This window comes from Hydra vulgaris, chromosome 15 (assembly GCF_038396675.1).
Source record: "Hydra vulgaris chromosome 15, alternate assembly HydraT2T_AEP".
Taxonomy (NCBI): domain Eukaryota; kingdom Metazoa; phylum Cnidaria; class Hydrozoa; order Anthoathecata; family Hydridae; genus Hydra; species Hydra vulgaris.
The window spans coordinates 6,263,667-6,291,048 of NC_088934.1; the positions used below are offsets into that span (position 1 = coordinate 6,263,667).

A 27,382-nucleotide genomic window follows, 5' to 3' on the forward strand; every position below is an offset into this window, starting at 1 on the left:
GATCAACTGCAGACATTATCTGTTCACAGCTGGAATGCCCTTTGTTTCAACATTCGTTTATTGATGATGTTTTCAGCTATGCCGTTTTCAGTTGTTAGATTTTAAGAATTTGATTCAAAATAAAAAGAAGGTAAAAATTGCACCTTAAAAAGTGAAATTCCCTCCGATGTTGAACAAGCATCGAAATATGCAATAGAGTGCTGGAATGCAAAAGAGCAAAGAGGAATTTTTGAAAATATTCTTTAAGAAAAAATTCTGAAGTAAAAATCACCGGAAATTTTTCTTTTTACCTTGTAAATTACATTGGGTGTTAAATAAAATTAAATAATAATAAGAAATACAAGCTAAGATAACTTGTTTCATTGTAAATTTCAATCACAAAAAGAGTTGATTTTTTATAGAATTTTAGGCTACATTTTTAATCAAGTTTTAACTCTTACAATACAATTAAAGAGTGAAATTATTTTTTTGATCTTTCCAAATAACCCAGGTTTTAAATTGATTTCGAAATGCAGCACTTGATAAGTCGTTTTCATCTAAATATTTTAATATTTTAAAATAATTCTATATATTGAGATCATTCATTTTTGAAAATAAAAAATTTTTAATTAAAAAAAAATTGATTTATATTTCGATGATCTATGACGTAAGACTTACGCATGTTGATTCCATGATTAACAAAATCTAGATAATGCAGCGTATTCAAAAATACGAAAATAAAAAAAAAGGGGAAATGGTGAACAAGTTCGTGAAGATAAACATGTCAGTATGACACCATTAGTTTTGGGTAAAAACCGAAGAATAGGTAAGGTATGTTTTAAGTTTTTCATAACTTACACAGAAACTAGATGAGAAACAAAATGAACAGTATTTGATCGTAATGATAAGATAAAATAATAAGTGGATAAGCTCGAAATTATTTTTTGAAATACTTTGCTCGACTATTCTTTGTTTAAGAGGTTTAGAATACCGTACGCTAAAAAAAAATGACTTTGAAATTGGAGATTTCAAGCTCTAGAAAGCTCTAGAAGAATGCTAACAGTCTAAAAGAGCTCTAGAAGCAAGAATGCAATCAAGAAAAGTTGGTTCCAAGCTGGATGATCTAGAAGCAAGAAAAGCAAGAATAAAAAATCTAAGCTTTAAAAAAAAAAAATTCTAGAATAATTTTTGAACTATTTGTAAACGTTAATACCAGAGATCCCACGATTCGGCAACATTGAATACTGAAGCATGACAAAAATCGCCCTAGAAATAGAATATATTACTACAATTAATACAATAAATAGAATGAACAAATTGTATATATATTATATATAAGATTCTATTAATCACAATTCTAATAATCAAATTAATAATATATTATATATAAGATTTTTTTGATCACCAATTATACCTGCTTCCGAAAATAGCTGTTTACTATACACACTACTACGTGGAGAGGATAAATTAATATTAACTTCTGCTAGATATTGTTTTGTATTAGCTGACCAGCACTTGTAAGGGTCTGCTTTCCGATCTACGCGAACAGTTTTCATAAATAAATCAATTTCGTTTGCTGTTAATCTTTTATGTTCGATATCTTCATCTGTGTGCGTGTTTTCTGTAGCGACTTCCTCAAAACATTTCCAGAAACTATTTATTATTTTCATTGACGTTTTTTTCTTCCGAAATAGAGATGTATCATCGGTGCTACTAGAAGCTTCAAAAAGAATTTTTTATTTTGGCCTTGTGTTTTTACTATACCCAAGAAGTTAGTTTTAAGCGCGGGTCAAGAAAAGTTGCAACCGATTATATGTCATTTTCATTAAAGTTGAACCGCGCTTCAGGTTCAGATTAAAGCTCTACAACAAGACAATAAATAGTATGTTAATTTCCAGCGTGTGCTTATGTCTTGTATTAATTGGTGGTCCGGCAGTTTAAGTTCTTAATGAATGCATTTAAGTTTTTCTTGTGCTATACTAGAGTAGTTAAAATGGGTGACGATTTCTATTTGAGAATTCAGCAATACATTGACAGTTAGTTGTAGTAAATAAATGAAACACTTGGCAGAATCATAATTTGCAGCTCGTAAACCTTTTATCATATTGGCTCTACTGTCATGGACAAGCAAATGGATTTTGCTATGTGAAATGTTCCATCTTTCTGCAATATTATTGAGTTCTTTTGCAATATTAGTACCAGTATGTAAACCAGAAAACGGCTTCATTGCGCAAACAGCATGTTCAAGAATAAAATCGGGAGATATGCGCAGTAAAACTTAAGAAACTTTGGTTGTTATGCTGACGTGTTCACATGTCAGCATAACAACAACAAAAAATTGTGTTATCCCAACACAATTTCTTTTCAGCTGTCTCTTTCAGAGTTAACTGTTTCTTTTTTAACATACCTGTTACTGCAGGTATTTTAGAGTCAGTATAAGTGAGAGAACCCTCATTTTTGCTCCCTCTTGAATTTATTAAATACTTTTTGAGTTTATCGGCGGAGCTCTAGTTAAGTATTTAGTAAATTCAATTTGTTTATTTACAAATTCTAGTGACAATTTATATTATAAATACATTAACAATTAATATAAAAGCAAACAACGCAATTGCCACTAAATGCTCTAAAGCTTTCACTATAGAACTACACTTATTGTGTATATGTCTTACGTATACGTTACGTTTACGTATGTAAGAAATATAACCTATAAAGAACAAAATTTGACGTAATAAATAGTGAACAATTAACATGCTCGAACCCACATATAAAACAAATATGCATAATTACCCGTAGCGTAATTACGGTATTCACTTTACTAATGCAGGTTGGAAACTGTCACCTAAAAAATTTTCTAAGTGTTATTGAATATTCGGCTATTCGGCAAAGATTCATGCCGAATATTCGTTATTCCGTAATTGGCAAAATCACTATTCGTGACATCTCTAGTTAACACTTCTATGATCTAAAAGTTTTTTTATACGTTCACATTACGTACGTACATTACATTTACGTTTTATACGATAAAAACTACACAGCAATGTAAAATAATATAATAATCTGGTTACTAAACTTTACTAAACACCAGGTTTCTAAACTTGCTTCTAACTATACTAAACTAACCTTCTAAACTTAATTCTAACTTTACTAAACACTGAACACATAAAATCTTCTAAAAAGTTTAAAACAGTTTTATGTTTTTTTATACAATTTTATGTTTATAAATAGTAGAACATTTAAAACTTTTTTTATATGTTGTATAGATTCTAGAACATTCAAATCTTTTCATAAAGACAAAAAAGTCACTGAGGTATTTTTTTTAATCTATGTGCTATAGCAACTATTTATTGGTGTTGGTTAGTTAAAGTTGGGATAATCATTTTTATTATAATTTTACTTAAATTTAATGGTTTATAGCTGATTATTTTCCATCTATAGTAATATTTTCAACATCTACCCATATAGCACATCACGGAATAACGTAGGCCCAATGCTTCCGACGTTGTTTCAACGTTGACACAACCTTGTGTGCTAATCGATTGCAACTTTTAAGTTATACTTTTTAAAGTCCTAATTTACCGCTTCGATCATAATTTCATGGGAAAATATGACTCATGACGTCAAAGTTTACCGGGAAATCAAGACTTGGAAGTTCTAGTTTGCTAGATTTTTAATTTACCGCTACACGTTTTTACAGCAGACATAGCCTCAAACTGCCACTCAATTTGTGTAACAGCATTGTTACACAAATTGAGTGGCAGTTTGAGGCTATGTCTGCTGTATCCTCTGATTTTGACTTCCTCAGTGGGCATTCACTCTCTAAAAGTTCAGTGAATGAACTCAAGAAAAAAGCTGCAAATTTACAAGGCAGATTTAGATTCTCCGATTTCCAGTCAGAAATGGCAAGCTTTAAATATCAAGCTGCCGCAATGATGGACAGCTTTGAAAAATCTAGCCCGATCGACATTTTGCAGCTCATTCATAAATATTCTTTGACTGATGCTTATCCCAACACGGCAATTGCTATTCGTATCTTCCTCACCATACCAGTCACAGTTGCTACGTGTGAGAGAAGTTTCAGTAAACTTAAGCTCATAAAAAACTATATGAGGTCAACAATGGGCCAAGAACGTTTGTCTAGTTTGGCTATAATTTCAATTGAAAATGAAGTGGCAAACAACATTGATTTTGATGTTGTCATTAGTGAATTTGCCTCAAGAAAAGCCAGAAAAGTGACATTGAACTAAAGTTTGTGCAACCTTAATGACAAATTTTACTTATAACTTGATATGATAAATTTTGTGATCAATAAATCGTTTTTTTCGTTTGATTTTCTTCTTTTTTTTTTTGTGGGGGAGGGGGGGCGCAATTTTCTTTTCTTGTCCGAAACGAAAAATTGGCTCGGTACGGCCCTGTCTCCAATAACAACAATATTGACGGAAAGGTAAAGAGAAAGAAAATTGTCATTTTTGATCAGAAATTACATTTAAAAGAATGCAGTTTTGAGAAGAAGGAAAACGATAAAAAACAAAGCGAAAGGTGTAGAGCGAAAAGGTGATAAGGGTAAGCTCATAAAAGAATGGTAAAAGAATCTGATTTCTCAACAAATAAGTGAAATAATGGGGGAGCCTAATAGATGAAGGAAGGGTACAAAGTTTCACACCCCTTCTTCATCTATTAAGCTGTCAAGCCTCAGCCAGTCTTAAGGCTGGTCAACAAAATTATTTTGCTTACCTCTAAAGTCTTTGCCTGGGAGGCCTTCTAGAAGACAGCAGCTAGATGAAGTTAACATCTGCCCAAGATGAATATTTTATCACGACACCATTTTTAGTCTTTATCTAACCAAGAGCCTTGAGAGAGGGAAATTTTAATTTGAAGTTTTTTTCTCCTAGCCTTTGCCTAAAAAAGCAAACCCTACAAGGCAGCAGGGCATGGGGGAGGTAGTACACCCTACTACTGGTATGATGTAGGGTTACATCATACCAGTAGTAGGATGAGAATGATGATCCTGAACTTGACTTGGCCTTAGATATTTAATAGAAGTTACTTCCTGTAAACAGTATTATAAAACATTGAACGGGATATTTTGGAAATGCATTAGGAATAATATTAAAAAAATCTAACAAATCAAAGATATATTCCAGGTGAGCTAATACAGTAACTAAGACACCTAACAAAAGACAAAAAAAAAATATCTTTCACAAATATAGACATGGCAGATATTAGGTAGTATTGATGACAGAAAGTACACCTCTTTTAGCCTTTGCTTAGAAGGCGAATCCTACAAGGCAGTAGGACATGGAACAGGTTGCTCTGGATTATATGTTACCAGTAGCAGAGTGATCATGATGACTATAGGCCTGTACAAATATAACCATTTTTTTAAATAAGTTAATTTTTATTATTTACAAGAAGTTCAAAGAAATGTGGTTATGTAAAGGGATTTAAAGAATACTATAAACAATGAATTTTAAAAGTAAATAAATAAAATCTATTTGTCAAACTAATTTTCATGTTGTTAAGTATATATCCTGAAATTTATATTAAAAGCTTTATTGAATTAAAAAAAATCATGTTTTAGAATCTTGATAAAATATTACAGAAAATGCAAAAATAAGTGCAAAACAAAAAAAAAAGAACCCTTTTTAAAATTTTAAATTTCTTTAAAAGTGAAGTAGATAATAAACAAATAAAAACATGGTAGACTAAAATTCAAAGACAAATTGGCTTGCCAATTATTTTTTTTTAATTTTTAAATTTTTCATATAATAAACAATAGATGTGATTGTGTCTGCTCTGGCGTTGCTAAGATAAACAATGCTGTTAATTTAGATTTTTAATACATAACTAAGGCTTTATAAGTACACCAAAGGAAAAAGGATAAATTTTTGAAGAAGATACCTTAAAAACAATATTTTGACATTTTTGTTCTAAAATAAGTATTTTATCTGTCTGCCACCTTAATAAAGCTTGATAAATTTGTTCAAGATGCTTTTTTCTATGCTGTTAATTGAACCTTTGTGATTCTTTTTTAATTTTTTATTTCAAAACTATCAAATACATTTAAAGATATTTTTAGTTTAGGGCAATATTATTTGTGTTATGCATTTTTTTTCAATTGAGGCGTTGATAGCCAGAGTGGCCTAACCCCGCTACGCTACGCTTTCATTAAAATTAGTTAACGTTAAAATTTGACTTGAGCATAAAATACTGAAATAGAAATCAGTGTGGGTGAGGCCACTTTGTCATAAGAAAGTATGTTCAAAATACTTCATAATGAGACCATAAACTGCATATTGGTTAGGTTATATGGGTTAAGCCATTCTGGCTTAACCCATATAGCCTAACCAATGTTTTCCGCGATCCTTCATGTTTTCCGCGATCCTTGTGATAGAGGTTAGGACAGCAAGATAACTTGTTGTCCTAGCCCCTAACACTAGCAAACGACTTAACTAGCCTTGTATCAACAATTTAGGGACGTTTTTTATTTTAGGCTCAAAATATAAAATCTATGTTGAAAGTTATTTGAAATAATAGGATGAAGATATAAGCTTTTTTAAATATCATGTAATTCATATTTTCAAACGCATTTATGTTTACTATAGTAAACATCGTTTGCTAAGTATAATAAAAGTTTGAATGAATCCACCGTAATGAGGACACCTTTAAAGTTAATATCTGAGCAAGATATTTTTAAGTTTAAAAAAATAAGTTTGAAGAATAACGAATAAATGTGATTTAAAAGTGATTTAAAAGGTTTACGTTACCTCAACTTTCCTTCTCATTAAAAGTTATAGAAAGTGCTTCAAAAATATCAACAATTGTTTGTAATCAAGGCTTTATCGTAGTTTTTTATTAAGTGTACGTGTTTGGATTGCTCTTGAAGATTTCAACTCGTTTTGAAAAATTGTTTCTTATGGTATGCTTATTCGAACATTTTGAAAAATAAGAAAGTTGAGAAATGAACAACAAATTTTTTTTGTTGTTCATTAAAATCAATAAAACAGTTACTTCAATTTATATATTTCTTAATGACAAAATGTTTTAAGAGAATAATTTAACTTAAATTGTATTGAATTATCACGAGAAATAATTTTTATGATTGAATCCTTAGAGACTTGTCATCAAAACAAAAACTTAATAAAAAATTGTTGGAAAAAATATCTATTGTTTGGTTCTTTTTGATTAGTAATCGTTTACCGCTTTTAGAATTTTTAGAAACTACTACGAATATTAATGCGAAATTTACAGCTATGATAAATTTTTTAAAAACGTTTAATGTGAAACTGTTTACAAATTTCTATAAAGAGTCGAATAAAACATTTATCTCGAATACATTTTGATGAATTCGTATGCATATTTCATATAAACTCACTAAGCGCAAATTAAATCATTTCCTTCAGGTTTCATTGTGTTCTTTCATTTATATTTAATATTTTTGCGTTTTATATATACTTGGACCTTTCGATTATTTGGCTCGTAGACAAATGTAAACGTAATTTTTGAAGTCTCTCAATAGTCTTGTTTTTGGAACAAGAAATAATTATTAAAAAACTATTCCGTATGAAAGAAATTAAATGATTTTTCTAATTAAAAATTGTGCAATTGGTTTGTTTTAATGTCGCAATTCTGATAACTTGTTATATTTATCCCTTTACATAACCACACATTATCAATTACATTTAAAATGGCTTATTATTTGGGGTTTGAAGATGCTTTTCGAAAAATGCGAAGAAGCACTTCAAGTGCAACAAGCTTGAGTAATAACGGAATGAATGTAAGTTTTGAAAATTTTGAATGTTTTTAAATATTTTATGCTTTTTTCGCTGAAATGACGCAAAAAGTTTCAAGTCCAAAGTTATATATATATATATATATATATATATATATATATATATATATATATATATATATATATATATATATATATATATATATATATATATATATGTATATATATGTATATATATATATATATATATATATATATATATATATATATATATATATATGTGTGTATATATATATATATATATATATATATATATATATATATATATATATATATATATATATATATATATATATATATATATATATATATAAAACTGCTAGTTTTCGTTCTAAATTTAAATGTAAACTTAACAAAGATTTATATAAATATATATATATATATATATATATATATATATATATATATATATATATTCTTGATATATATTTTATACGTCTTTGTAAATTAAAGTGAAAAACAATGTCTTTGTAAATTAAAGTGAGGAACAATAATCCGTTAGGTTATTGTTTCGACTCAATTGCTCTTTCTGGTATTGTTTTGTCTCGATGAGACTTTCTGGTCGAATATGCAAGATAGCTATTGAGACAAGATAACGTTTAATTTCGATGGTTTAACGTACTCTCGCGTGCTTAATACAAGGTGGATAAGGGTGTTGGGTGGGTGAAAATAAATGGTAGGAGTGGGAATTTTCCAGTCCAGATTTTATAAACGAGGGAGGGGTGGTGGTGGAGGGATTTTAATAAAAGGGTGAGTGGGAATTTTTACAGAACACAAATAAAACAATTTAATTATAGAGTTTTAATATGCTTATAAAAGTTTAATGCTATGATGAGAATTAAAACCTAATTTTTGACAAATCGAGATACAAGAGATTTTTTAAAGGTCGACGATTATTAAAGCCTGATTACACTGGAAGTTTTTATTCCTATCAGGCCCGTAGGAACAAAAATTATTTTAGGGGGGCAGTGCTGGGGACACTTTTTTTTTTTAGTCATTTTTTCTCCAAAAAATAGCCCTGGGCCCGATCCGCTACTGTAGCGATGGGGGGAAATACTACTGGGTAGGTCAAATAGTATTAGGTCACAAACTTTTGTCAAAGGAACTTACGCCGGAAATACGGGTAACAAATTAGGTCTTTTCTATCCTTTTTTTTCTTCTATATCTTAATTTGTAATCGTTTGCTTTTTTCTAAAAACTAGCTTAAAAATTTTTTATTTGAAAAATTATTTTTTTTTTGGGGGGGGGGGGGGTCAAATGCCCCTGCTGACTCCCCGGTTGCTACAAGCCTGTACCTATTAATGACTAATATATTTTCTAATTTTTTTCACCGATTAAAAGTTTCTTTCGCATATCTTTTACATAGATTTATCTTAAATTTAATTTATAATAGAGTAGGGTTGGAATAGATGTTCTGTAAGTCAAAATGCCCTCGGGCATTTGTGTGAATTAAATGTAGAATGACATTGTTTAGTTTTTTTATTAAACCTTAAAAAGAGGTAAAAATAGTTGGTGAAGCATGAGGTTCTATAAGATTTTATTTACTATTTTCAAAAGTTTAAGTAAACACTTTAAAGGTTTTATTGTTTAATTTCTATTGCACCATACAGGGGGTAACTTGCTACAAATGATTGAATTAGCTTTTTTTAAATTTTAAGTAATTAAGAAGTTTCTTTATCTTTAAAAAGTTTCAAAATTATTTCATGTGTGACGTAAAGTGTGTTAAGGAGGACATCTTGTCCCACTCTATCTCATTGTAAATAATTCTTAAACTATTAAACAAAATGATTAGCATTGGGGTGTTTATGTAAATGCAATGAACCAGTTGTCAAAATGATTTTTTCGACAAGTGGTTTTGCTCTGGTCGAATCTTGTATTAGTTAATGCCTTTTTAGTTAACACCAAAACAGGCCAAAAAGCAGGTTGTTTGTCTGGTGTCAAATCTCCACCCAATGGTGTTAAAGTTAATAACTATTATATAGTGGAAGACGAGAAAAGATGGCAAACATTTTGAAAATTCAATGTTTTTGCAAAGTTGTCAGTCATGAAGCAATAAAGTTTTATCAGTATGTTTGTCATATCATAATATTCATTGCCTGTATGAGGTTTCAGTTTGCAAGTAGAAAACTTAGTAATAAAAATGAAGATGTAAAGTTCGTAAATTTGTCGTTTGGTCACGTAAATGGCTCAAAATGACTAACTATGTGTTTTCTGTCTACAACTTTAAAAAATTTAAAAAACTGCAATTACTTTAGATATAGTATTGCAAAATAAACTCGTGCCGCAAAAATTATCCCAAAAAAAATTAGACCCGTAGAAACTCTCCGTGAGCAATAACCCAAACTGTAATATTTTTTTAAAGCGTAAAAAAATCTTATTGTATAAAATCACGTAAACAAATTGGTATTTTTAAATACAAGTTATATATTAAGTTTCGTTTTCACATTTAAAATATTTTTGTTGACCTGTAATATAAAAAGCCATCTTGCCCCATTTTAACCCGACTACTGCACGTTTTGTTTAATTATTTAATTACGAAGAGCTAATGTTAATCAATTTTATAATTTATATTAATTTTTCTTGATAATTAACAGTCTTCACTACTTTAATTAACACCGTACTTTTACCTCCAATAGCCCTAATTATGTAGTAGCAATAAAGATTTGGAACAAAATTAAAGTATTCATGGTAGTAAAAAAAATTGAAATATTGGAAAAAATCTGTTTAAAGTCGCCAATCTTATCGCCTGTTTTTAATTATTTACACCGTTTTTGTTTTTTTTGTGTGTGTTTTTTTTTCTTTTTCTTTTTTGTCTCTCTTCCTCTATCTCTCTAGAATACCTGATACAAATAATTATTTAAACAAAAAATAAAAGTTTTTTTAACAAGAACCATAGATATAAAAATAATACTATATGAAGTTCAACGCGGTGTCACGACGCCATTTATTTTTTTATAATTATTGCAGGCATTGCAGTGCACGCATTGCAGTGCACGCATAATAAACATGTCTTGAATTAAGGAATGATAACGAGAAATAAATCAAAGAACTAAGTTCGATTCAATTCATTTGAGCATAAAGTACAATTATTTATATGGTATATTTTACCCCTTTATGGGTCAACTTATTTTTTTGCACATACTCATATGGGATTTATGTTCAAAAATTGCGTTTTGGTTTTTTAAAAGAATTATTTGTTTAAATTATTAAATAAAAACCGGCGACAACGATGACGAAATCAATGACGACTAAAAACAGACAATCAAATCATTTGCCGCGTTATACAGCAGAGAAAATTCAGTTTACAATGAAAACTAAAAATGATTTTTTAAATTCAAATCCGGAAAAAGTATCAATGATAATTTATTAATTACTTAGTGCAAACTACCAAAAACAAATTAAGGAGAAATGAATTTAAATATCTTGTGTAGTTTTAAACTTTTTAAAATGGATTTAAATGATAATTTTTTTTTTCTAAAAAAATATTATCATTAAGATTAACTCTAAAGACATCTGATATCTAAAAATCTAGTTGTTGCAACTGTCTAAAAGTCAAGGTCTCCTTAGTTATTTCAGTTTTTCAAAAGTATAACAGACAGCAATATCAAAAAGCGATAACGATGTAAGGAGGTTTTTTAGATCGATCTCTTGATCAAACTAAAGAAACAAATTCAAAAATAGGTTTTTATCTGAAAAATTAATTTACCCTAGATAAAAGATTATCCAGAAATATTTCTTGCCACCAAATCTAACTTTTGACATCTTTTCCCTGTATGTTAAAAACCTAATTTTTATAATCAGAATAAGTTTAAAAACAACGTTTCCACTCTATTTCATAAAAATATAATACACATTTTAACGCGTAACCGTAAAATCAAAATACATTTTAGTACAGTTTGATTGCGCAAAGCTACGTGAAAACTGAACTGGTGGAAATTTTGAAGTAAGGCATCAAAAAAGCAACAACATAAAAGTAAAGTTGCTGATTTGGTGTTTGAATTCTACCCATCCTTTTAGTAACCTCAAATCAAACATATTCTATTATATTAAAAAAAAAGTTTTTAGTTCATCTAGAATAATGTTACGTAAAATCTTCACGATTTTTTACAAAATCTTCCAATATTATGTTTTAAACGACTAACTGTTGTAAACAAATTTCATAATAATTGCTTGACCTTTAACACGTGAAAGTAAGAAATTAAAATAAATGACATATTTTACAAGTAAATTATAAGCTTGTGAGGGGAACAGACGTTGATCAAATAATTTATAGTTTTTATGTAATTATAGTATTTTTTCCCGATTCATCTACTAATTAAAATCCTGTTTTAACTATTTGGCAACATTCTGAAAATGTTGCCAAATAATTTTTTAAGAAAAATCCTAGAACCAGAAATAATAAACCATTTTTAGACGTCTTTATTTTTCTTTGATAAATAAATATACGTACAAAATATAAACACGTATTTGAGCACGTATTTAACAAATAAATATACGTAAAAAATGTATTTGAGCACGTATTTATTCATCTCGAAAAGATAAAGTTAGATCGTTTTATTATTTTTGGTTCTAGGTACTTTATCATAATGTCGTTAAATATTTAAAATAAGTTATTAGTAGTAGTTTAATTAGGAAAAAATATAGATCAGAAAATAAATAGATCATTTATGAAAACATTTTTAAAGTTATAGAGTACCAGGAATAAATTACTGACCAGCAGAAGGACTGACTGGTTTTTTAAAATGCTTTAAAATTATTTTTGTATTTAATAATGAAATTTTATAAAATATATATATTTTTAACGGTTATTTATTGCGATTTTTTTTAAAATTGAATCGTTAGTTAATTGATACATTTGTTTAAATGAATAATTTCAATAATAAATTATTTTTTACAAAATCAAATAAAAACCCAAAATTATGTTAATTTTTAAAAATAATACATTTTACGAAATATGATATAGAATATAATTTATAGTGATGTACCGATTAATCAACATCAGCTTAAACTGCCACATTTTTTAACAATCGGCATTGTCATCGGTCTTTCTTTATAGAGGAGAAACATCTGGACAACATAAGGAAATAAAGAAGAGTGTTGTCTATTATAAACAGTTTTGCAGTATACTCTGGTATTTTACAGCTATTGATGGAACTCGCTTCTTTGAGAGCAACCACAAAATTTGGGAACCTTACTGCCAGCCAACCTCAGTACCATTAAACTATGTTTTAGAGCACCCTTATTAGGAGACAAAAAGAGTTGGATAGGCACTACTAATTAGGCACAAGCAAAATACCACGAGTAGAGTCAAGAAGATCAAACGTTCAACATCACAGGCAAAAAATTTTGAAACAAATTTCTAGCTAGCAGAGATGTAAACATTTTATGGTTTACAACTCCGCCAATCTACGAGATGAGGAAAGGGTGTAAGGTTTGTCAACAGAAAATATTTACTTTACAATAAACCTTGGAGTAAATAACCTTGGAGCTCTTTTATAATCAGTAGCCGGTTTATCTGCCCAATATAGGTATTTTTATAAAAGCACTGTGTCTAGCATTTACTCAACTAATAGCCTCAATATGGGGGTGTTTTAAGTCAAAGTTAACTTCTCCTAATCGTTGCCTAGAAACCCAAGCAGAGGAAAATGTGACAGGTTATACTGGATTCCATTTTACAGTAGCAATGATCCTGATTCTGGTTTGACCTAAAATAGTGTTTGGTTTTAACTTTTTTAACATTTTAATAACTGATTAATTAATTGGTATTGGTCTTTTTCTTTTCGTCGGGTTTGGTCTTTTTCATCGGGCTAGGTCTTTTTCTTTTCATCGGCTACAAATGCACAATCGGAACATCACTAATAGGTTATACAACTATTTTTGAATTCAGGCCCGTAGCAACGGGGGGGGGGCAGCAGGGGTATTTGGCCCCCCAATAATTTTTCAATTAAATAATTTTGAAGAAATTGACTGAAAAAATGACTAAAAAAAATAAAGTTCCTCAAAACTATTTCGAGGTAGTACTGCCCCCTCTCCCCAATATAATTTTTGTTTCTAAGGGCCTGGAATAAACAATCTACTATTAAATAAAATGTTTATTTTTTTTTTATTAATTTATAAGTTGAATAAACTGGAAAAAAGTTGGTTCAGTGCCGCTGCAGAATGTGACATTTTGAAGTTGAAGCAGTACTATGGAAACGATAAAGATCTGCTTAATAAAAAAGTAAATGTGTTCATTTGTGAAAAGTAAATGTGTGTGAGAGTGCGCTTACATTTTTTTTTAAAATAATAGTATATTAATATTTAAAATAAGATTATGACCATTAAACCACTGTCTTGAACAAGTTAGCATTTGGCTTAGTGTGGGATTAATGTATTGTTATATAGAACGGAAAAACTGTAATTTTTGTAAATAAAAAAAAAAAAGATACCAACGGCAGTTTACAGTAAACTACAAAAGTCGATAAAAAATTTATTTTATCATGTCTTTACGTGGGTAGATGTATAATATAAAGGGACATACATAGATTGTCAGTAAATAGAGAAGGTTACTGAAAAGTTTGATAGTTATTGACAATGGTGGGGGTGGGGGTATAAGAGTTAAGACCAAAACAATAAAACTTTTTTAAAAAAATATTAAAAAAAGTCTTTAATAGGTTCTTAAATTCCAACATTCAGTGCAAGGTCTGTCCGCTTACTTTATGTATCTTTCTAACTCGACTACTACTTACTTTCACTCTTATTTACTTCGTTCTTTCTAAAACTCACTTACTCTTGGTCCGTCGAAACGTGTTATGATGCTCTTTAATGAGCTGAACTTGTCTTTGCTATATGGCAACTAGCCGGATTATGAAAGATTTATTTAAAGGACTGAACAATGGATCTGTATCAATTCTAAAATAGGCCAATAATAACTTGCAGAATCTTTGGTGTGGAGTTAATTCAAACCTCTTACTGATAATAGACAAACAATTAAAAAAAAAAAATCCAGTGTACTTAAAAAAGTTTTATCCGCACTGCTCTTTTTAAAGGTTTCAGTTAAATTTATCTTCACTTCAGATTTTTTTAAGGTCTTTCCAGTACAAAAACCACATGATAATCATTCAAAAACAAACTTCGATTTTTTTTAAATTTTGAAACCTTTCATCTAACAAGTAAAATTAAAAACGAATTTTTAAAACCCAATGCTTTTATATGTTATTAAAACACAAATTTTGCAATAAATTTTCTCTGATATTACTATTTTATTTTATTAACATTCGGCTTTATGTGTGTTAAAAAACAAAAAAAATTCAGGAAGAGGGTCTCCGACCTTAGACATCCTGTTTACGAGTACCAAGTAAGCTAAACGCGAGAATCAGTAGGAATTGTCATCAAGCAAGAGTATGTATGCAAAACAGCATAGAAGAAAATCTATCATCACGAAGTGACTCAAAAGTTGATTGCAAGATTTGATGCTCACAGACAAACAGACAGACGACGAGTTGATAAAAGCATTTGGAAAAATGAGGCGCACGACGCGTACCAAATCTGAAAAAATTAAAATTTTTGTTATTACCAAATCTGAATAGAGCAAAGAAATATTTAAAAGATAAAAAACTATCATCTTTATATCCTCATAAATGACGGATTTTTAGAGATTTTAGCAAACTTTTAAATGAAACATTTTGGAACAGGTTTCTGAAACGCAAAAGACAGCTCACCATCAAGTTCGCATTGTAAGTTAGTAGATATATATCTACTAACTTACAATGCGAATTATTATTATTATTATTATTATTATTATTATTATTATTATTATTATTATTATTGTTATTATATTATCATTATTATTATTATTATTATTATTATTATTATTATTATTATTATTATTATTATTATTATTATTAATTCTGACAAAATATTTTGTCAAAGTTCAAAAAAAAAAAAATTATTTCTAAATCGACGTAGGAAATTATTTGGTCTATTGATTTTTATTGAACTTAATGGAATTTTGAATATTCCGTTTCATTAAATACTCTGCGAGGGAAAACTTTAAATATGAATATGTCAAAAGTAAAACTGTAGTTCAATAGGTCGGGTGAATAAAAATGAGCAATTAATTTTACTCAGTAATTGGTCAAATTTACGTAAATAAACCCCTTTTGATTTTTTATAAATAAAAGCAATTGCACATTTTTATTGACCCGGCCTAATATGTGCAAGCAAAGAGCGAAAACCCGCTCAAAAAAAAGAAAACAGATGCTCTTGTTGTGTCTATAAAGAAAAAATGCCTTTTTAGGAAAGGAATAGTTCATTGATTTTTGGAATTTATGGAAGTTGCAAGATAAGATTAAATAGATTTAAACTGAAAGATAAGGCAATTAGTATAGCTGTAGAGACTTCCCGGTTAGATGTTGGTCATTAAGTTAAAAAGGTAGGAAGGATACAAGCAAACAGCGCAATTCCAGTTGCCATTAAAAAGATGACAACTGCAAATATGTTATTAGCTACATACAGCAGTGTACTAGAAGTAGTTGTAAACTTAATCCTTCTTTACCACGAATTTACCTACAAAGAAACTAAAGTTCCATCAAAAAAAAAATTGCAACAAAAAAACAACTGTTATAAATCTCCAAATCTCTTAAAGATAATTCATGATCTTCAAAATTGAGCAAAATTGTGTTAGTTATAATAAAGAAGATAGGAAAAAGATCCGGAATACAAGAGAATATTTATGCTGATGTACAAACAGTTCACCTTGGATAAGTTTTACTGTGTCAAAAAATGTCAATATAAGAAAGGCAAAAACTTTTTCTGAAGAAAAATGGATTTGATGGACCCAATAAAACCTCTCCATAATGTTATAGATACGAATTAGTTAGTATTATTCAGCAAATAAATTGTTAATTAATAAATTGTTCAAATAAATTTCAGCAAATTAATTGTTATCCTTTGTTTGATTTAGTTGCTGAATCCCATTTCGGAAGGATGCATAATATATCCGACAAAGTAATATATATCCTACAAAGAGAAAATAGATAACTTTGTGTAGCCCATGGTTCACTTCAACCTATATGTCAATGATGTAGTTGCAAAATAGATTTCAATTAAATGGAAGTTTCAGATAGTCAGGTTCCATCTCAAAGAGTGTTTTGATGGGCAAAAGATCAAAATGAGGCAAAGTACATTAAAAAAATCTAAACAACACACTGAAAAAGTTTGTTGTGGCTGAGAAAAATGTCTATCATGGCGAGAAAATTAAAGCTGTTGTTGTTTAATACACTCGGGTTGTGTAAAGATATATTTATGTTGAAAAAATTCTATATATTTTTTTTTGTAACAAATTAAAAAATTTCAAATACTGTATTTCATTTGTCTGAACTTTTTGTTTCAAGATTTATGCATTTGAGTCTAAGTAGAGATGAGACATTCTTTTTTTCAACTATTATTGTGCTAATATTTAGGTTTCAAATTTTATCAAAATATATTTTGGCGCTAAAAGATACGGCTTTATAAAGATTAGAACCCTTTCCTTTTTAGAAAGTTAGAACAAGCTATCCAAACTAGTTTTATTGAGTTTCTTTCACTGATCTGGCGGAAAAATTCTCAATAGGTAAAAAGAACTGCAAAATTAAATTGAATTTCATTCTATTTAAACACATTATTAATTTCATAAAAAGCTTTAGATGAAGTTGAATGAAATTATGACTCTAAAGGCATAATTTCATTCAGAATATTTTACTTTTTTGTTACAAATATATATTGAAAAGAGCAAACATGCCTGTATGATCTTGAAAATTGAGACATAAATAAATGTGATTTTTAAGGTTCAAACACACTTTAATATTTTTGTAAAAACATCCAGTGTGTTGTTTCTTAATATGATGACTATAAGAAAAGTTTTTCTATTGTAGTACAAAATGTTAGAAATATTTAAACGTAAACAATTCATTTGGAATAAATTGTTTTATCCTAAAGTATTTATTAAAGTATTTTTAATCAAATATTGTCGAATTTACAGTGTTAAATATTTAAGCCCCTGCTTATGGTAAAATACCTTAACTTATTTTTTACGCTGCAACTTTTACAGAGCTTTCTGTGAACAAACAAAATTTGAAGAATGGTTCATAAATAAAGACTTTGAAAAATATTTGGTTTTTCCTAATTTGAAATAACACACAAATAGTTAAATACTTTTTCCCCAAAAATAACAAAAGTGTTTATACAGTGGTTTAATGTGCATGTTTAAAGTGTGCGCTTGTATAAAGGTTGTTTTCGAAAAAGTGTTATAACTTTTTAGGTCATTCTTTATCAAATGAGCCAGTATTGAAAGTTTCCCAATTTAATAATTGTTTCAGATTTTTATGAAGTTAAAACATTTAATTTTAAGAAGTTTACGCATCTGGCTTTTGTGGCAAAAATAAATTTGCTCAAAACTTTAACTCAAGCATTCTAAAATTTTGGCTATTTTGAATATTAAAGATATTGATCTATTTCGAGTACTTTATTGCATTATTCAAAAAGGACTCTTTGTTTGGAGCCATTTAAATAAAAAACAAATTATTTAAAATAAATAAAATAATAATAAATATTTTAAAATCAAAATGACAATAGTAATACACTTCGACTTTTGACTTAAAATAATAATAATAATTTTACAAAAATAAATTTTAATACTTTTTTAAAAATTTAAAAATATAGGGATAAAGTTTAAAAATATTGACCCTGCATATTCAGAGTTTTTACTTTTGCATTGCATATTACATATATAATATTTATAAAAAGAGCATATTTGTCTTTACTTCTGAGCTATTTAAAGTTTATTCAATCTTGTTGTATAAATTTTACATAAAAATCTGAATCATTTGCAACTGTAGCACTTATTATCACGCACATAAGAAAAGTACATTCCAGAATGCAAATCAATTTTGTTTTCTTCCTCATTATATGTTGCATTAACTGTTGTAAAACATGAAAAACAAAAAAGGTTACTGTTGTAAAACATGTAAAACAAAAAGGATTATTAAAGCCTATTTCTAAATTTAGATTTATTTCAACATTGTTTAAAAAAATGAGAAATTTTTATAATAATTTTGAAAGTATAACCCTGTTAGGTAAGGATTTGTTGGTTTTATTTTTTAGATTCTCACTTCAGAATTCATAAAAATATAAGTATTTTACCTGTATCTCAGCTTTATAAGCTTTATTAAAACTTTCATTATTGAATTATATTGTTGAATAATACAAATTTTTTTTTCAAAGTGTTTTTTTCTGAATCTTAAAGTTCCAAATTGCTGAATTTTTTAAAGTTTTACTTTTTTTAAAAGTTGAGGTAGATTGCTATCATTAATTTAATTTTTGATAAGATTAAAGTAGTTAGTTTTTTTATTTATATAGTTTAAAAAAAAAAAAAAGTACAGTAATGTGCTTAAATTAGAATGTCTTTAATTTTTGGAAAACATTAGAATGCTAAGAGATACAGGATTAAAGTTTTGAAAAATTCATATTTCTATAAATTCTACAAAAGATACGAACTTCTTGAATATCATAGATGATAACCTGGAAAGATTTAGCTCATTTGATATGGAATGATCCTATAAAAAGTTTTATTTTGATAATGTGTTGTATTTTTTTAGGATATTTTCACGGTGAGTTCTTAATATGGAAAATAATTATAAATTTGAGTACATTTGTTAACTACTATTGGCCTGACAAGGTAATATTTAATAGTTTCAACTTTATAATTTTAAAACAAACATCTGCATGTGGGCGCATGGGGCGGAGAGCAATGGGAACAATAGCCCCTTCTGTTATTTAGATTTTTTGAAAATATATTTCTGTATATCTATATATTTTACACAACATGTTGTTTGAAAAAGTAGCAAATTAGGCCTAATAGGCAGGCTGTTTAAATAATATGAAATTATTGTATGAAATAAAATTGTTGGATGCGAATTTTGAATCGAACTATTGGGATATTAATATATTATAGTTACATAGATCTTGTGCCATGTGAATGTGGAGCCCCTCCCCATCCTCCTTCCATAACAGTTGTCCTGTGGTATAACTACCAAAATATTTTTGGAATTCGAAATTGATTCACAAATTAGTTATGTAAACTTTCTGGTTAAATGCTTTTCCATGTTGATGATGGTATGTAACAAGACCGTTAGCTAAAGCAAATTGAAAAAACAATGGAAAATTATTGTGTATATGTGAACTGCATTGTGCATATTGAATATATGAATTATAAAAAAAACTATTGTCTGTTTTACTACAGTCAATTATTAAGCAGTAACTCTTTATTAAATTACAACATGCTTAAAATCTAATTTTATAATTTACACTTACAAATCTTTTTTTAAGAATAACTTATAAACATTTTCAATAAAAACCTTGCTTTGAAAACAAATTTGGATAATTGGCTTTATTTGCTAAATTTTAACGACTTCCTAGGGAATGTTAAAATATCGATGATTTTTATCTTTTTATCTTTTAAATTATCTTCAAATTAGTGTTTAAAATATTTTTTAAATTATCTTTGGTTGAGGTTTAACACTCCTTAGAGTGTCGTTAAACTTTAACAAATAAAGCTAATTTAATATAGTTTGCTATTTAATTGCCAAATAATTAATTGTGATTAAATTTTCTTTGGGGTCAAATACAAATTATATCACGCAATTTTTGACCATTTTAGACTTTCCTGTAGTTTGTGTCTTGTGTTTAAAATTCTGTTTCCAAAGATCAAAAGATCAATTAGACAGTTATAGTTATTTTAAGTGTCTTGTACAACTTGATATTTTAATTAGTGGACTGATAACTTAAATTAAATTATTTCATTTAATTCAATTGAAGTCTATAGAAGGTATTCTTTTAACTTTAAAGTCTGACTATAAATATTTAACTTAATGTTATTACAAATAATAAGAAAAAGTAAATTAAGTTTGGGCCATCCAATCACCAATCATATGTACTAACTGGTCAAATAAAACTGAATTTTAAAGGAGTAAAGCTTTCTTATTTATTTATAATTGTTCCAAAATGTTGTTTAGCATAAAATAAGGTTATAATGGTTTAAATATGTATATTTTAATTTCTGTTCTATTCAAGTGACTTCAGAAGTTACTCCCCCGGGTATCTTAAATAAATATAATACTTTATTTTATATTTTACATAAGTTTTAAAATCTTATTTTGATATATTTTAATGTTCTTTTCTTTTCATATTGTGGCTGATCGATTTATTCTATCAATTTTCAGGGGGTAAGTAAATAATTTTAGTTTGATTTATGCAAATATGATAATAAAAGGTGGGTTTATATAGTTATATAACCTAATATAACCTTATATAATTATAATTAACCTAATTATTTTTAATTAGTTTTATTATATGACTTTTATTTTAATGATTTCAAAAGCTAAAGTAAAATATTTTTAAAATATTTTCCCATAATGCTATTATTTTAAAATTAACCTCTTTAAAGAGGTTGTTGTTTTTTTTTCATTTTCATGTTAACTTTAAAATAATAGCATTACTGGAAAATATTTTTAAAATATTTTAAAAATCTTTTCTTTTTTTTGAACTTAAAAAAACTGAAATCATTAAAATAAAAGTCATAATAAAACTAATTAAAAATAATTAGGTTTGAACTTGAACAATGACATAAATACCCAGTGGGAAATCGGCTAGCAAATGGCTAAATAAAATCGTAACGATAAAAACAGTAAATTGGCTACGAGGATTGGTAGCTTTTTTAAGTTATCAAAATCTATTGATATTTGTAAAGATAAAGACTGCGATTTGGCTACGATGACAGCTAGCTTAATAAGCTAAAGACCCACTGGCTATTGTAGCAAATGTCATATCTTAATAAAATCGCTGTCTAAAAAATTTTGATATGTAGCTATCAACTAGGTATAAATTTGTAGATATTTTGTAGCTAGCTACAAAGCTACGATATGTAGCTAGCGACAAAATCACAATGTTTAAAGTTCAATTATTCTCATAATTATGATAGATTCAACACTATAAATCAAATTTTTAAAGATGTTAAAGACTTTAGGAAAAAGAAAATTCTTGAAAATAGCTATGAAGCTAGCTAGTCACTATCTTATTTCCCACCGGGTAGTTTCGCATTCAAAATTTCTTTGAACAATGTTATTTATTGGTAGAAAACCTCCTTTATAGTTACTAAATGTTTAGGCTCAATTAAAATGCAACTTTAACAAAACCTGAGTGAAAAAAAAGGGATAACAAACTGAAATTAATTTTACACACCTCTTAATTTATGTTGATAAAACTTTTAATATTTGTTTTCTTTTTCTTTTTATATATTGTGATTGTTGGATTCTCTTACAGTACGTAAGTTATAAATATTTTTTTTTTTTTTTAATTGTTTAACAAATGAACTATTTAATTAAAAAATATTTATCTAGTTTTTTTATAATTTTACTTTATTTTAAGGCTGCTGTGCATTGGGCTGCCAAGAAAGGAGATCTTGATTTGTTTTTGTGGTTTCTTGAACAAAAAGCTGACTTCAATTTAAGAACTGTAATTTTATAAATATATATATATACTTTTTATGTTAATTTAAATACATTAAACATATTAAAATTCTTTAGATATTTGTTATTTTAAATTCTGATTAATTCTTTTTACTTTTTTATGTGGCTTTATTGAAAATACAGAATGTAAGTTTTTTTTACATATTAAAAAATAAATATATTATATATTTTGTTGTAAAAATGTATTGTAATAAATTATTGTTACTTTTATCAGAATTACTTAAAAGTATAAAATAATTTTTCAGTCTTTTTAGTCAATTAATGTTATATTAATTCAATATATAATATTGGTTATTACTTTTTTTATTGTGCAATCAACCTCACGTGTTACTCTTTCAGGGGGTATGTAAATTTTTTTTTTTTACATAATTTTTTTTTTTTTATCTATACATTTTCATGTTCTTTAAACTACAATTTTTTATTTACAGGGTTATACTCCACTGCATATAGCTGCTATACAAAACAAAGAAAATGTCATTCGATACTTGATTCAATATTGTGGTATAATATAAGTATTATTTATTTCAATGTTTGAGTATTTTACCAACTATGACCAATTCATTTTAAAAACAACAAATATAAATGCGTAAATTTAAAAAAAGAAAAAATAGCTTTTAAAATAGTTGAATCATTTTTAAAACATTTTTATTAGTAATAGGTTCTTTGATTTTCATATTGATTCACATATATCAATTCTTTTTTTTTCTATGACAGGAGTTGATGTTGATCTTCGAGATTATAGTGGACGAAAGGCATGTAATTACTTAAAAGAAACAGCATCTTTTTCCTTAAAAAGTAAATTTTTCAAATATTACTAATTTTACAAAAATTTAATGTTAAGTTTTTGATTAAAAATATTTATGACTTATTAACATTTTTTTAATAGCTGTGAGTTTGTTATGAGGGCTTTAGTGCATTGAGTGCCTCAGTCAATGAATCTAAATCCAAACCCTCAGTCATACATTGACTGCAGGTTTGAATTTGATTTAAACACCCATGGTTCTACACTTGTGTACAAAAAATTGTCATCCATTATTTATGAGCTACTTTCTTTCCCACAAAAAAATTAGAAGTTTTATAACAGAGTTTTTCTTTTCATTGGTAAGTTATCTTCACCACAGATAAAAAAAACCTTGTTATAAATAGGAAATATTTATCCAGCAAAAATTAAATGAGGGCAAAAATGATAAAAGTGATCTTAGAACTAGTAATGTCATTAGAAACAACTTTTTTCCATTTTTCAAACTTTGGATCTTCAGCATAATCGAATGTATTAGTAGTATTCGCTTTTTCTAAGAGTCTGCTATAATTGAAATTTCATATTGAAATTTCAGTATTGGTTGCTATTATTCTTTTATTTGCAAAGACTCCAACAGTTGCATGCTTGGTCTGGGCATATTCTTACGAATTAATTCACATATTTGTTGTGATTTGAACAAATATTTCTACAAATATTACTATGGCCGCTGCTTAAGTGAGTTATCATCTTTTGTTCTATCAATTATTACACATCTGGCATGACTTTTCAGCAAAAGTTCTATCTTTTCAGCAAAGTTAAGAATTCAACAAAAGTTGTATCTTTTTACTGTAACCTTTTTTTCATACTCAAAAAAACTTTATGCATTTAGTTTTTTTTCTTAAACAATCTTTATGTTTTTCTGATTGGTGAGTTTAAAGTCTTTTAAGTCTCCTAGCAACAGTATTTTTCTCTTCAACTCTTTTCTTCCCTTTCTAGTAATTCTAAACTCAAATTGTGGTTGCTTGGTAACCACGGGTAAATACTCTTCTTTACTTTCTAGTAACTCCAAATTGTGGTTGCATTCAGTCTTGATGCAGGTAAATTTGTTCTTAAAAAAATGTAAATGTTATTGTTGAATTTTAAACTACCTTTAATTTATTACAAAATTAAGATGTGAGTTTATTGTGCATAACAGTAATTCTGACTTTTTTTTTCCCTAAGTAAAGAAAAATTTTTCTAATACCTATATTGGTACTGTAAAAGTTGATCAGCATTAAATTTGCTTAAAAGTGACTAGCTCATCATGGTGTTATATTCAAATAATATAACAGCACTATATTGAGTTAGTGTCCTTCCTCACAAACAGGCAAACATATTAAGAATAAGGCAGTTGGTTTCAATGAGCCTAAAATAAAATAACTATTATAAATTCATGTATTCATATATAAATTGTAATAAATTACGTCACGTAATTATTACAATTTTTACACATTTATTACAATTTTTACCCCCTCCCTACTTATTCTTGAGTGATTTATAATTATAAAGATATAATATTTTCAAAACGTTTAATTGTAATTTAATATAGTTAAATATAATAGTAATTGAAACTTTTTCATCTTACTACTATAAAATAACTATTATCTCGCAGCTATTTCGCATTCTAAATAAAATAAATGAAATGAACCTTAAAATGATTTTGACAAATAAAACAGCTTTAAATATTTTAAACACTCTTAAATATTCATAGTAATTAAAGTTAACTCCTCCAAGTGCCTTATTGTAGCAGTACAAAAAAACCATCGATATATTTAGCGTGCTGATCATTCTGTGCTCTAATTAATTTTTCTGGTCCCGTTGATACATGACGCTGACCTTCAAGAAATGAACTGCACTTTAGTAAGAGATGAAGGTAAAGCCCACTTCTACTGGTTGTGAAGCCATCCATTTTCAACTGTTTAGCCAGTTTGTCTAACGTTTTAATGCTTCTATATACATCACTGTTTCGTTTTTCATAAGATGCTGATCAATGCATAGCAATGTCCACAATAGTTTCAAGTAATAAAGGAATTCTTGGCTTACCAGGCTTGTCTCTGACATTCAGATTTATGCATATTTCTGGATTATCTTCAAATAAAGATTTAAGTTTTATTTTTTTCATTTCTCTCGTTTTTTTTTGCTCTTTTCTGGTCACCTTTCTTTTTATTCAACTGCTGTTCTAAATTGGCTTTTTTCTTTTTCTTTACATTCAATTCAGCATCTTGTTCATATGAAAGCATTCCACGTTTTTGTTGCTCGTTCAAACCGACTAAATCAAAACTTCAATCTGTGTCTGCAACTGCAGTTAGGCTGGGGCAATTCTTGATGTTTCTAAGCGGATAGTATTAGGTCCTAATTCATTAGCAACAATATTGGTACCATCTTTATCAAACTGCAAATTTGAAATCCGTAGTTTTTTGTTATGCACATTTGTGGTTGAGGGTTTATTAGTGGATAACATTTGTTTCGCCCAAAATGTTAGGAGTGTTCCTTTTTTGCTTGTGGAAAAAACATTTAGTTCTTGCAACCAATGATCCGCTTTGATTTGGAAATTTTTATCAACTTTTATTTCATTCCACTTCTGAATCAGTTCTTCTTGACAAATCTTTCTGCTCTTTGGATATGCTGAATATATGCTGAAACGTAGGCGTCAAAAAGGTGCTGATGTATTTTATTTTTATCAGTAATGCAGAAGTTTATTCTATGAAAAGAATTTTTCAGAATTTACAAATCAGATGCACCTAAAAATTATTTGCAAAAAAAATTGTCAAATTTGGTTGAGAAATATTGAATACTTATGTTTAAACAGCTACTTGTAAATAACTTTTTATATTCAATTTTTATGTTTTTTTGTTTTTATGGTAAAATGTGAACTTTTTTATGTTAATTATTGTCACTACTTAACGCTTGAGTGCGTTGAGTCTAACAAAAGAACTCGTTGCATCATTTCGAATTCTATATGTTTAGAATTTTGTTTTAAAAGTAAATAATATATATATATGTATGTATTAAATAAAAAAATATTCTACTATATTAAATATTTTTTGTGACATCACACTTTTCCATAGTCACAAAAGTCTGGACTCCCTCCTCCCCTAGATGTGTGGCGTCATTTATGAACAGCCTCATATATATAATTATTTATATTTAATTATAACTTAGTAGCCTAATTGGTTAGCTCGCTATACTACTGCTGATAAGATCAGTGCATGTTCTTATCTCAGTCAGTGCTTAGATTAACAAAGAGTGAATCATTGCGTTGATTGAGAGCAGTGTTTTACAAATTGATTTTGTACCTAACTGGAATGCTCTCCCACTAAAAGCTATCGATGTCTGACTGTTTCAAAAATTTTGTTTCCTAACTATAACTATTTCATATGCAGCACAAGATTGTCAGAACAGAATGGACTGGTGTTACTGTCCCTCTTTGTTAATTTTTTTTTTATTTTATTTTCAAATTAACTTTTATTGTAAATTTTTTATATGATTATACTGATTATTGAGAAATATTATTTTTTTTTAATAAAACTTTTTTTTTTTTTTTTTACAAAGAAATGTAAAAGTAAATTATCATAATAGAATACAATAAAATTTATTGTATAAATGATATCAAAAAAGTTAAGCTTAATTAAAGCATTTATTTTTTTTGTAATTTCTTTTTTTAGATTTAGTTCAATACAAACCATCATGTAAGTATAAATCACTTTTGTTTTAAAAATTTATTTTTACAATCATAAAATCTAATTTTATTAAAGATTTAAATTGTATTTTAACTAAGAATTAGATCTTTAATTTAAACTATAAATTTTATTTAATTTAGTTATTCTTAATAAAAGTTTTTTTTTTTTTTTGTATATTTATTATTTTTATACGCGTATTTTATCTGATTTTTATTGTATTGATTATTTTTTTCTTAGGTTTAAACTTTAGTAATGAAGTTTTGGATATAATAAGATCCCCTTTAACTAACAGTAAAATTCCTATATTAAATCGACAAGATATGGAAAAAGAAGATTTTGATGACAGAAGGAAGAAAAAGGTTTACTTATTATTGTAATGTGTTATGTGTTAAAACTTTATTATGTCTACACAGCCTAATGGATTATTTAAGTTTGTGATTTAATTTTTATAAAGAAATTTAAAAAGTAGCAAAAATATCTCTCTCTCTAATACATACATACATAGATACATACATAAATAGATACATACATGCATACATACATACATACATACATACATACATACATACATACATACATACATACATACATACATACATACATACATACATTC

At 27.5% G+C, this 27,382-nt stretch overlaps 1 protein-coding gene across 6 annotated transcripts in view; it reads left to right on the plus strand.

Annotated features, from left to right (window-relative positions):
* LOC136072054 (uncharacterized) overlaps positions 1–27,127 on the plus strand; it is a 35,337-nt gene extending 8,210 nt beyond the window's left edge. For 4 of the 6 annotated variants that reach the window (XM_065820111.1, XM_065820112.1, XM_065820113.1 and 1 more), the window contains 8 exons: positions 3,240–3,286; positions 13,887–13,988; positions 19,384–19,396; positions 22,210–22,653; positions 22,740–22,812; positions 23,026–23,106; positions 26,755–26,778; positions 27,007–27,127. In XM_065820111.1, the coding sequence (XP_065676183.1) occupies positions 3,240–3,286; positions 13,887–13,988; positions 19,384–19,396; positions 22,210–22,292 (245 nt within the window). In that variant the 3' untranslated portion in view covers positions 22,293–22,653; positions 22,740–22,812; positions 23,026–23,106; positions 26,755–26,778; positions 27,007–27,127. Of the gene's footprint in view, positions 1–3,239; positions 3,287–7,164; positions 7,754–13,886; positions 13,989–19,383; positions 22,109–22,209; positions 22,654–22,739; positions 22,813–23,025; positions 23,107–26,754; positions 26,779–27,006 lie in introns of those variants that run through there. The other 2 variants (XM_065820115.1, XM_065820116.1) reach the window with 2 other exon arrangements.
* Positions 27,128–27,382: the final 255 nt, after the last annotated feature.